This window comes from Arachis duranensis, chromosome 9, assembly GCF_000817695.3.
Source record: "Arachis duranensis cultivar V14167 chromosome 9, aradu.V14167.gnm2.J7QH, whole genome shotgun sequence".
Taxonomy (NCBI): Eukaryota; Viridiplantae; Streptophyta; class Magnoliopsida; order Fabales; family Fabaceae; genus Arachis; species Arachis duranensis.
The window spans coordinates 481,528-493,632 of NC_029780.3; the positions used below are offsets into that span (position 1 = coordinate 481,528).

Below are 12,105 nucleotides of genomic sequence, written 5' to 3' on the forward strand. Positions count from 1 at the left end.
TAGAAATATCATAGTCTGTGCCTGAAATTTCACCCGACTTGAAAACAAGAAAAAGAGTTCATGTCTTACTACTTGGATTATTATTCTAAATGGATTAACTAGCTTAGTGTTTGTTTGGGCCTCAATAAAATATTTTTGGTAAATTTTTAATAATAAAAATAAAAATATTAAAAAAAACATTTTTTAAATTTTTTTAATTAATAAATTAAGATGTGGACTAATTTTCCATGCAATAAAAAAAAATCACTCATTAACTTTAGGTAAGAGCTCAGTAAGTGATGACCCTCTATTTATAAATACTTTCAACATTTTAAGTATTTTTCAATCTATTATATACTTATTCTACTGAAAATTCTTGCTAATTTAGGTATTGAAATCTTTTGCAAGTATTTTCACCTGCTGTTTGGAAACCGATGTGAAGCTACCTTTAACGTTTTTACCACCATTTTCGTCCTCTTTACTCGAAACTCATCTACTCCTTAGAAAAAATCAATATAATTTTGTTTGTCATTTTCTCTTTCCATCCTCAATTATTATTTGTTCTCTTCTAAAATTGTTCATGTTCAGGTGGCTTAACTCCTACCATTCACGGATTTTAGTTTATTTTTCTTTTTCCTCTTCTCAATTTTTGTATCATTTCGAAAAGAAAGATGGAAAAGGTGGGTAAATGTAACAAAAAGCAACGAAGCTAATTCACTAACTAAAATAATGTATAAGTTTCACTTTTGCTTGAAAGCAAAGCAAAAAATAATGTATAGAATGTACTATCATATACTACAATTTATTTCATTTGATATAATCTATTTGATGTGATAAATTTCTCAAGACAGTAAAGAATAAAAGATATGATGTCTAAGAACACTTAACCTCAAAGAAATATCTCTTGAGAGGTACGAAAAGGAATAAGCTAAATATTGAAATGGTACGGTGCATTTGGTGAAGGAATGAAGGGTTTAAAAGATACCATCACGAGTTAATATTGTATCAGTTTTGACATATATAATTTAGGAAAATGTTCAAGTGTATTTTTAATTGTTGATCTTAATTATAAAAAATATATATAATATATATAATTAAGATTAACGATTATAAATCACTGAAATATCGGTGTATCGGTATATTTAAAAATTCTTCTATAATTTAATGACCATGTTATGTATACATTAAAATCAGCCACAAAAATACATATTAAATACATATTGAAAATAAATTTAACCACACATATGTTTATATACAAATATATTGATGACTAATTTTTATATACGAATAACATTTTTGATAATTTAAACTAGCAACATGGCATATTTATTTAAAAATTTTGATAATAGTAATTAAATTTTAATGCCAATTTATAATTTTTTGAATGTAAAAATAATATATAGAATATATAATTAATTGACGAATATATATAGATAATTAAAACCTGACACTAAATACTAATATAAAATAACATTAAGACTGTTTACAAAAAAAAAAACTTAATGAAAAATCAATGTAGTTTTAAGAAAAACGAGAAATTGTGACAATTTTATCAAATCTAAAATGATATTACTATAATTTGCACCTTATGATTCTACCAAGAGAAATTTTTTTACATTATCAAGATTCAGTTTGAAATTCGGTCAATGTCTAAAGTATTTTGTTTGGTTCACATTCATCATTTTTATTCAATGATATTTTTTTATCGAATTTGAATAATAATTTGGTTCTAAGTCATATTATAAAATTAAAATACATAATTTATAATAAAAATTAATAATAAAATAATATGAGTTTAAGAAGATATTTTGTCATTTTAAAACTAAAAGTAATATAAATTTAAAATAGTATTTTTATCATTCAAAAATTAAAGAGCAGAACAATAATCGTGTCATACTAAAGACTGGAAGAATTATATTATGCTAATCTTCGAGATCAAAAAAAGAAAAAAATTATTTTTAATACAATTACATCTATTTAAGAAACAAAAAATATAAATTTTTTGATGTTACTTAGAGTGCAAGTAATTATGAGAAGTTTTCTAAACTTAAGTTATCTATAAGTCTATAATTAAGTTAATTGAATTTAGTTCAAAAATTTAAAAATGATTTGAAGATTAGATTTCTTATCTTTTGTTTAAATTTCAAATAGGACAGTTTATATTTAAATTTGATTAGAATTTATCGAAAAACTTTATTTAATTTTGATTTATTTAATAATATCTTTAAAGTTTTAAAATTTAAATTAAATCTAATCTAATTTATTAAGATAAAATCTAATTTAAATTAATTAAAAAGTTACAAAGAGTTTAATGTTTAAATGAGACATGCATACTAATTTTATAAGATGAAAACTTAGATAAAGTTAATTTTACGTGAAATTGATATTTGAGAGCTGATAGATAAAAATTTAGTCAAATCATTTAACGGCTGTCAAGTATCAATTTTACGTAAAGTCGACTGCACCTACGTTTCCATCGTTATAAACCATACGAGGGCTACTTTTGTCATTCCACCGAATCGAATCCAACTAACAACGTAGTTAGAAGTGACTATGTTATCATGTGTTAAATTAGGATTCTGTTACTGTTTTCCGATCTCTCTCTCTCTCTCTCTCTCTCTCTGTGGCATGAGATTCTGTATCGAGTTTCAGATTCAGGTTGAGTTCTTCACCCAGCGTCCTGTTCAATTATAACTTGTAACAGAGATTACAGGTTAGTTAGTTAGTTAATGGTTAGTTATGCCTATCAAAATTTTAACTTGTTCTTTTCCCACCACTTTTCTCACTTTTCAACCTTCAATTATGTCACCATAACCCCACTAGTTTCTTTTTGCGACATAAACCCCACTATAAATTATTCATCAGGTGCATGTCTCTGTCTTTGTCTTTATTTATTTGCATATTTAATGAATTCACCATGCTCACCAATACATCATTAATTTTCTGCCAAAATTCTGGTTTTGGAAGCAAACATATCTATATTGAATTATTAATAATTAGGGTACATTAAACTGATTAGTCAAATTGAAACTGATTCTTTGAAAGTTCTTTTTTGTCTCATTGTTTATGCCTTGATAATGTGATATTATGATCATTAGAAGGCTACTAAATTGGATTTGGTGATAGGTTGGTGATTATTCTATTAATTGATTCATGCATCAGTGTTGATAAAGAGGAATGTTCATTGTATGTTTGATAATGTTACCAACATTGATTAAGTTGTCTGATGTTGTTACCTTTCAGCAATTAGCAATTAGCAAACTTTGATAATGGCAGACCTGAAAGATCCACTTCTCCCTCCAAAACTGGCAACGACCATCAATGTAAGAGAGGCTGTGAATCGGCCTATGGGTGCCGGACGGCAGCTGTATCAAGGAGTGGATGTTCTTGAGCTGAAGAAGAGAGGGCAGAGTCTTCGGTCGTGGATACGAGTTGACATGTCAGGAGACTCGCAGATAATTGAGGTAGACAAGTTTACTATGATGAGGCGTTGTGATCTTCCAGCGCGCGATCTTCGCCTATTGGATCCACTTTTTGTCTATCCATCAACAATCCTTGGAAGGGAAAAAGCTATTGTTATCAACTTAGAACAGATAAGGTGTATTATTACGGCCGAGGAGGTTTTTCTCCTGCATTCCTTGGACAGTTATTCATGGAACTATGTGATGGAGCTACAACGACGATTAGCATCGACCAGTGTTGGCGAGCCAGGAGATGCGTGGCAGTCAGACAATTTTGAGGTGAACCGGAGCAGAGGAAGTAGAAATTTTGATAATGACTTTAGGAATAACTCGTCCCCGGATTATTTGCCATTCGAGTTCAGGGCACTGGAAGTTGCATTAGAGTCAGCATGCACATTTCTTGACTCTCAGGTTTGTACATTAAAGAGATAAGTGAAATTGAAGTGAATTGAAATTCATGGTTGTGAATAATCAGAATAATTTACAGCTTGATTCTTAGGATGACTATGCATATGGCTTGAATTATTTTATCTGGTTCTGCACTTAGAAAATAGTTTGAAAGCATAAAAGTTGTGTTAGTTTATCCCTAAGCAGGATCCTTAATCAAAACGGTTGCATATTGTATTTCCTTTCCTCAAATTCTTACTCATTTGATTTTGGAAGATTAGTTAGTAACACTCTCTAATTTGTTGTGGCCATTTCCAAAAGGTGTCTGAGTTAGAAATTGAGGCTTATCCGTTGTTAGATGAACTAACATCTAAAATCAGTACTCTGAATTTGGAGCGTGCTCGTCGGCTGAAAAGCAGACTCGTTGCCCTGACTCGTAGGGTTCAGAAGGTAGTATTCATGTATATATTTTTTCCTTCTTACCTGCAATTGATGAAGTTCATAGTTTTTCTCACTTTTTTTAACCTTTCCTTTTATTGAATGAGTATGAATTCAGGTTAGAGATGAAATAGAGCAGCTTATGGATGATGATGGTGATATGGCTGAGATGTATCTTACTGAGAAGAAAAGGCGAATGGAGTCATCATTCTATGGAGATCAGTCTTTGTTTAAATCAATTGATGGCGTATCCATATCTGCTCCGGTTTCTCCTGTTTCGTCGCCTCAGGATTATCGGAAACTTGAAAAGAGCATGAGCAGTGCTAGGAGCCGACATGAGAGCACGAGAAGTTCTGATAGTGCTACAGAAAGCATAGAAGAGCTTGAGATGTTACTAGAAGCATACTTTGTAGTAATTGATAGCACTCTAAACAAGTTGACATCAGTAAACACAGTCTTATCTTTGTAAAACTTCTCTCTGTCTGGCCACAGCAATTCATTGATCATTGTTTCTTGTTTCAGTTGAAAGAGTACATCGACGACACAGAAGATTTCATCAACATTCAACTGGTTTGTTTTCTGTCACTCCGTCTTCGTGTTTAGTCCGACGAAAAGTCCATGCTCATTATTGGATGCATCATAGCATTGTCCATGTTTTTTTAGTCTTTACTCTTTTGCATTACTAATCATCTGACATGTTCTAGTTCTATATGTCAAAGAACAAAATGGTTGTGCACATTGGCCTCATTTGTCAATGTCATTGATGATTATTTGGTTTCGCAAACTTTGTGAATTTCGAAACACTGACTGAAACCCTTTTTTTTTTTTCCCTCCGGCAGGATAACGTTCGGAATCAGCTCATCCAATTCGAGCTGTTGCTCACAACAGCAACATTTGTAGTTGCCATCTTTAGTGTTGTAGCAGGAGTATTTGGGATGAATTTTGATATCTCATTATTTAGGGTTCCTAAAGCATTTCAGTGGGTTCTTATAATCACAGGAATTTGTGGAGTCCTCATATTTAGTGCATTTGTGTGCTTCTTCAAGTACAGAAGACTCATGCCCCTTTAGAATAGAGATATTTTAGCTTTAGTTATCACACCATCAAGATGGATAGGTAGTATTTTGGTACACACAATTGTGAATTTCAACTGAAAAGTTAGACAATGTTAAAAGCAATTCTTTCAATTCATTTATGCATCATCAATTGTAAGTGGTTCTTTTCTTTATTATTTATGATTTAGACAAAATTGTATACTAAAACAAAGTAGTTAAATTTACATAGTGTTATTGGTTGCATCTATCCTTTTATCTTGTTTCTAATACACTCTAAAAGTATGCAAGTATTTGTGTTCTTATTCAAGTTCAAGAGTTATACATGTTTGAAATGAAGGGTTTTTGTGACCCTAATGTGTGTTACTATTTGTTTCATGCTCTAGATCAATACAATTCATTCACCATCATATAAGTTGCAAAACTCATTTCATCTAAATTTTACACCACATTCAATGATGAAAACAAGTATGTTAAACCACTATGACACGAAAATGAAGATAAACTTCTTTTCAACAATTATGTTAAACCACATTCAATGTTTTTGCCATCCTTATTTATAATAACTAGTAGTGATTTTCTTGGTAACATCTCTAAAATAACAACCACCATCGAAAAAGAAAACAAACTTCTTGAGAGATGTGTCTTTTTTTCTACATCAAGATATCAATCAGGCCGAAAACTAAATGACTAATCCTTCGAATACAGCAAAGACACAAAGTGGGCGATAAACAAGCTTGATTCCCATTCTCCAGGAAGAATCAAACAAACAAGCTTGATTCCCATCCTCCAAGAAGAATCAAACCCAGGAGAGATGGTTAAGGAATAAAGACCCTCATCTATCTATGCCAACTTGCGTTGATAGAGCTTTGTCTTTAATCAAGTGTTAATTTCACAAGAACTAAAAAATTAAGAAGGCCTTTTTAGTTCGTTTCAATTACATCTTTAAACGCTAAATGAGTATTACCTCCTCTTAATCAATCATCAATCAAAATTAGGTTAGTGCTCACTAGTGCGTTCTTTAATTGATCATTAGAGATTAACAAACGTTGCAACACATAAATCTCTTAAACTCAATATAACCAATGAAAATTTCCTACACCAAGTTATAGCACATCATTATTTTAATAACATGATAAATTTAAGTTCGGTACAATGGAAAGAGGACATGGGGGGAAAAATGGACCTCCATTGCACAGGAAAATCTAAAAGACACTAAAAGGGCATTCAACAAACATTTCTAACTCCTTTATAATTTTGGTGTAACTTGAAAGTAGTAATTAAATCGCGGCCTACGTAAATATAATCCGTTTTCAAGGTCTAATCGTGATCAAAAGAAACGATCGAGTGATCGTATAATAGTAAGTCTAAATCAGATTCTAGATGTCAAAGAATAAATGCATTTTGGCTTCAACAATTTTTAAGTCATGCAATGGAATGAATATGAACAAACTATTTCTTATAAGTAGGAAATGGCATGTGTAAAAGTTTGCAACTAAAGTTTAACATAGGGATAGTTTCGATTTCAGAAATACTAATACAACAAATATGTGAAATTCAAACAAGTTTAACCCTATGAAAATTATAGCCTTCTACTTCCAATGCCATAGCTTAACTCAAAGTTAAGAGCTTAGATGCAAGTTCTAATAAGCAAAAGGAAAATATCAAATGAAACTCTATTGACAGATAGATTTACTTCCCTTTTCGTTTTAGAATGAAAAATCATTCATAGACTTAGGCTCTCACCAGCAACCTCCAAAACCCATGATCCAAATGGGACAATTGCTATCTCTCACTATTTATTGCAAATAAACCCTAAAACAGGATTGTAACTCTCTAATTGATTTATCCTTCAGCTCAACAATAACTAACTAGGTCAATAACTACTCGGACAAATTTCATTACCCTAAAACTACTTCTAAGTTTCTAACCTAATTTTAACAAAATTAAAGTCACAACGAATCAAATTTGCAAAAATAGAACCAAGCACACACTAAATAGCTCCTCAAAATTATCTTTTCCCTAAATCACACAAACAAACAAATAATCAAATAAACACACTTATAAAAGATTTGAGCTTTACAACCCAACAATGGTTTGAAGGATCTGAATTACGTATAAAATAAGAATAAAGGGAAGTCACCTCTGTTTCTAAGGAACCAAGGAACGGAGAAGACGGCAGTGATGAGAACTATGCCAACGAAAACATGTTTTGGAGAACCGCTATATAGATAGTGATCCAATTTTGCCCTAAATCCACCACTTCCTACCTTCGCTTTTGTTTCGCTCTTCATTTTCTTATTCTTCTTCTCACTTCAGAGCCTTGAATAAAAGGAAGAGGGTGATTCTTCAATATTTCAGCTTAGAGTTGAATTTTCATTTTCATCAACACTTTGGTGAATTCATTTTCGTTTTAATGTGTTAATAAAAAATATTAAAAAACAAAAAAAGTATTATAAATTTTTTTGTTTAATTGCACAAAATGTTACTACTGCTTGAGTGAGTAAAATATTGACTAATTAGATTAGTGGTTAGGTTATTAGTTTTCGATTAGGAGATTATCAGATTTTGTGATTTTTAGTTATTAATTAGTCATTATTTGTATTTTTAATGGTATGAGATTATATTTAATTATGTGAAATTATTTAATTTTTTTTGTTAATTAAATGCTGATCAGATTTTAATAAAAGTGCTGGTCTTCTAGATTTTTCATTAGTTTTCTTAAGCAAGTATCGAGAATTTAAATTTCGCTTTGTGTATGCAGTAATTCATTAATCAGTGATAAACTTTTAAATAAATTTTAATACTACAATGAATTAATTCTTAATCTATTAAAACAAAATATACCATAAAAAACTAAAAAAATTAGCTCCCACCTTGAAGAATATCTTCAACAGATTTATATTAACAAGCTATGCTATTCTTAATTAGCTTTATTAATAATAAAAAGATAGTTATGATGACTCCCTTGCTAAAAAAGTTTTTATTTGGTAGACAATTTTGTGATATGCTAAAATATGAGTTTTGGTCTTTTGGAGGTAACCTTTTAAGAAAATAATAATATTACTCCTATTTGATAAAAGCATTTTTATTTTTTAAAAATATGAGATTTGAAGAAATCACCAAAAAACGAATGCTAATTTGCTAAATGCACTTTTTCCTATAAATGTGGGATTTTGTCCAAATTTGGGCTTAACTAATTTTTGTTAAATTTGGGCCTCAATCTGATTTGGCACTTTTTGTGCTCTCATTGGACCACCCTTCATCAGGTCTCTCTCAAAAGATAGTGTAGACATCTAGTGATGACTTGAGATGCCTTGGGCCTCTTACTATTGGACCACAACACAAAAAAATACTATAACTGTTGATTCATTAAATAAAATGTTAATAAAAACAAAAATTGAATTGTCCAAACTCCAAAGTGAACAAATATGAAAACTTTTTATGACTAATGAACAAAAATACCTTTAAATGTTCATAACTTTATATAATTGATTGAAAAAATTAAGAATATTTTTATCCTCGGTAACCATATTTCGTCTTGTATATACATCGATTCATTAATTAGTTATAAACTCTTAAATAAAACTCAAATTCAGAACGAATCAGTTCTTAAACTTTTGAGCTAGAAGATACTGCAAGAAAAAAAAAATTGATGGGAAAATTAATTTTACTCCACAAAAACAAAGAATTAAGGGGAGAGGGAAAAAGTTATCTTTAAACTTAGAAGGTGGGTCAGTGTCAAGCATATTATGAATTATGATACAGCAAATGCACCACTGTCTACATAATAAGTGTCCAACTTTCTTGGACCCTACCACAATTATTACTCCATATTTCTATCTATCTAGTGACTATTCATCTTCAATCTTCTTCAACTCCTTCTTCTCTTCTTCCACTGATGATGAAGATGAAGATGCTCCATTATTACTACTCATTGTGTGCAATGTTGCTTCTTGTGATTTCAGGCACCACTGTGGTCACAGCCACAGACCACATTGTTGGTGCAAACCGTGGCTGGAACCCTGGCATGAACTACACTCTTTGGGCCAATAACCACACTTTCTATGTTGGTGACCTCATTTGTTAGTATACTCATTTCTCTCCTTCTTCTTAGTTACCCTTCTCTTCTTTCCCATTTCTGAATTCTATCTTTCTTGTAAATGTGACTATTGTTATTGACATAGATCTACATATCATAGATCTAAAACATTCTATTTTGGTCTATGGTTTGGTTTGTTTTATTTAAGTAAAAAAAATGATGCATTAAAATACGCGTTAAAAATGAATTAAACAATACATATATTTATAGACAGATATATCGTAGCTGATTTTAAGTTAGACATTTTTTTATCTGCATTATTTTACATTTTTCTCTTTTATCATGTTTATTTTTTCATTTTTTTAATGAATTAGACTTTTGAGTTTCATAATTTGCATTATGTTGTTAACAGCATTTAGGTACCAGAAGACACAGTACAATGTGTTTGAAGTGAACCAAACTGGCTATGATAACTGCACTACAGATAGTGCTGTTGGGAATTGGAGCAGTGGCAAGGATTTCATACCCTTAAATAAGGCCAAGAGATACTACTTTATTTGTGGCAATGGACAATGTTTCAATGGGATGAAGGTCTCTGTTCTTGTTCATCCTCTTCCGCCTCCTCCTTCGGCCGCCGTGGCGGCCGAACATTCAACAAAGTCAGCTTCTCCTCCTCCTGTGCTCTTGGACTGGGGACTCTACTCTTTAATGGTGTCTATTGTTTTACATTTTTATTTTGGTTTAGATCGGATTGGATTGGATTTAGTTAATTAATTTGTCAAGCATAAACATTATTGTTAGTTCGGTTTGTCCTTAATTTCCTATCAAATCAGAACTTTTTGATGTTGTGATTACAATGATATTCACTCAATGGATATCATGACTTTTGTTAGTATGAGAAATTATTTATTCTCCATTTATATGAAGTAAGAGTTGACTAGTTTTTAAGATTTTAAGACATTAAATATATATATTTTTTAACTTCATTAGTTTCTTTTACAGTAACTCTTAACTCGGGTGAAAGACTAATTTGTCCCAAATCTAAACTCCATTTAATCTTGCAATTGTGAGCTCATATAATATAATTTTTTAATCTTTTTTTGTTCTACTTAAACCTTTAATTGCAAGTGGTTAACCTTTTTAACTTTTCCAATGCCATATAACTATTTGCCTTGACTAATGACTATTGCTTAGTTATATAGGTCAATTCAATTCAATTGACCTAGTGTAGAAATTCAAAATATTTCTAATTTGGTGTAGAATATATATTGTGATAAAAATGACTCATTTTTATCAATATATATAGTTGACTCAGTACATCAGAAGCCAAGCTAATTATTATTAATGTTTATATATGAAGAAATTGGAGATACACTCTTTACAAAATTTTTAATCACTTAATTATAATAAATTTTTATATTTATTTATCTTATAAAAAATATTTAATTAAAAATAAAATTTGATGAGTACTTATAAGACAATATCCAAATATTCGATATTTATTTAAACGAATAAATAAACTAATTACTCAATTAATTAAATTCGATTTTACATAATGAGTTAATATTTATTCTATTTTAGAGTAAAAACCATAAAATACTTATTTTTTATTTATATTATATTATTTCAAATTAAATACTATTATTTCAAAATTTGAAAACAATTACATTATATACTATTATATATTTATAAAAATAAATTTCATTTTAGTTTTAAAATTTAAGTGTTACAATTTTTAAAAATAATTTTAGAAAAACAAAAAGCAAAAATTTAAAAAATTTTAAAAAAGCAAAGTGTCACGGTAAATTTTTAGAAGGTTATATTTAACAGTGTTTGTATAGTTTTCTGGAGTGTTTGAGAATACTCTAGATGGTTCCGGAACGTTCTAGAATGTCCTAGAAGGTTCTGGAATACTCTAGAAGGTTCTAGAAGACTTTAGAAGATCACGGAATATTCTAGAAGAGTGTAGATGTATATAGAAGTATAAAGAGTGGTATGGAATAATCTAGAAACATTTAGAGAGTTGTGGTAGGATAGATATTTGTAAAGAAGGTTCTGGATGATTAATCTGGACCGTTGATTAGATTTAATCATAACCATCCATTGAGGAGGTGGATGGCTATAAATAGGGGTAAGAGTTAGAGTTTGGGTGTGTGTGAATCATTTGTAACCAACACTTGAGCAATAAAGTGTTCTTTCCACCAAAGCTTCCTTTCTCTTGTGTTCTCTTGTGTTCTTAGCTTTCTTGCTAAGTATTGAGGGTTAGGCTGACTTGGTCTTAGCTCAAGAGGTTGAGTAAGTCCGAGTGCCGGCACGGTAGCGTTGGAGTGTGTCCAAGGCCGTGACAATTGGCCAACTTTTTTAATTGTAAATTTTAGACAATTTTTTGGATGAAATTGTAAAATTTTAAATTTTATATTAATCTATAAATTATTAAATTTAAATATTTAAAATTATATATTATATTTTTAATAAATTTATTTTATATTTCATTAAATTGTAACTATGATACAATTCTAATTGGATAATTGAATCATTAAATTTATCACTTGATGGGTTTATTAATCAGATATTCAATTACTTGTTCGAACTCAAATTGAATTAATTAAATTGGTTATGAAACTAACGGATAATCGAGTTTAATCTGAACTAAATCAATAGCCTTCGTTAGTAATTAGTTCGGGTATTAGTTCTGGAGGTGTAGAACAGGAACTAACTCGTAAATCCGATAATATATAATTAAATA

General features: G+C 30.0%; 3 protein-coding genes across 5 annotated transcripts; 2 read left to right on the forward strand and 1 right to left on the reverse strand.

The window, feature by feature from the left end:
• The first annotated feature begins 2,530 nt into the window (after positions 1 to 2,530).
• On the forward strand, positions 2,531 to 5,557 carry LOC107463832 (magnesium transporter MRS2-1). 3 transcript variants are annotated; one of them, XM_016082712.3, is made up of 6 exons: positions 2,531 to 2,692; positions 3,223 to 3,851; positions 4,149 to 4,277; positions 4,384 to 4,710; positions 4,788 to 4,835; positions 5,105 to 5,557. In XM_016082712.3, the coding sequence occupies exons 2-6, from the start codon at positions 3,249 to 3,251 to the stop codon at positions 5,333 to 5,335; spliced, it is 1,338 nt and encodes a 445-aa protein (XP_015938198.1). In that variant the 5' UTR covers positions 2,531 to 2,692; positions 3,223 to 3,248; the 3' UTR covers positions 5,336 to 5,557. The 3 variants fall into 3 exon arrangements, with proteins under 3 accessions (XP_015938198.1, XP_052109751.1, XP_020987735.1); XM_052253791.1 differs by having other exon boundaries at positions 2,534 to 2,692; positions 3,230 to 3,851; XM_021132076.2 differs by lacking the exon at positions 2,531 to 2,692 and adding an exon at positions 2,737 to 2,844.
• Positions 5,558 to 6,598: 1,041 nt separating this feature from the next.
• On the reverse strand, positions 6,599 to 7,714 carry LOC107463732 (uncharacterized). The gene has a single exon (XM_016082588.3). It carries the CDS (start codon positions 7,609 to 7,611, stop codon positions 7,429 to 7,431), a length of 183 nt encoding a protein of 60 aa, XP_015938074.1. The 5' UTR covers positions 7,612 to 7,714; the 3' UTR covers positions 6,599 to 7,428.
• A 1,406-nt stretch (positions 7,715 to 9,120) lies between these two features.
• On the forward strand, positions 9,121 to 10,299 carry LOC107463738 (lamin-like protein). The gene is made up of 2 exons (XM_016082595.3): positions 9,121 to 9,402; positions 9,772 to 10,299. Exons 1-2 carry the CDS (start codon positions 9,219 to 9,221, stop codon positions 10,131 to 10,133), a joined length of 546 nt encoding a protein of 181 aa, XP_015938081.1. The 5' UTR covers positions 9,121 to 9,218; the 3' UTR covers positions 10,134 to 10,299.
• Positions 10,300 to 12,105: the final 1,806 nt, after the last annotated feature.

What these genes read in the sequence shown, in the direction of transcription:
- LOC107463738 (XM_016082595.3), top strand. Translation starts at nt 9,219, where the DNA reads ATGATGAAGATGAAGATGCTCCATTATTACTACTCATTGTGTGCAATG. An exon ending in CTATGTTGGTGACCTCATTT is followed by an intron (nt 9,403 to 9,771) that starts GTTAGTATACTC and finishes TGTTGTTAACAG; the next exon opens with CATTTAGGTACCAGAAGACA.
- LOC107463732 (XM_016082588.3), bottom strand. Translation starts at nt 7,611, where the DNA reads ATGAAGAGCGAAACAAAAGCGAAGGTAGGAAGTGGTGGATTTAGGGCA.
- LOC107463832 (XM_016082712.3), top strand. Translation starts at nt 3,249, where the DNA reads ATGGCAGACCTGAAAGATCCACTTCTCCCTCCAAAACTGGCAACGACC. An exon ending in GCACATTTCTTGACTCTCAG is followed by an intron (nt 3,852 to 4,148) that starts GTTTGTACATTA and finishes CATTTCCAAAAG; the next exon opens with GTGTCTGAGTTAGAAATTGA. An exon ending in CTCTAAACAAGTTGACATCA is followed by an intron (nt 4,711 to 4,787) that starts GTAAACACAGTC and finishes TTCTTGTTTCAG; the next exon opens with TTGAAAGAGTACATCGACGA.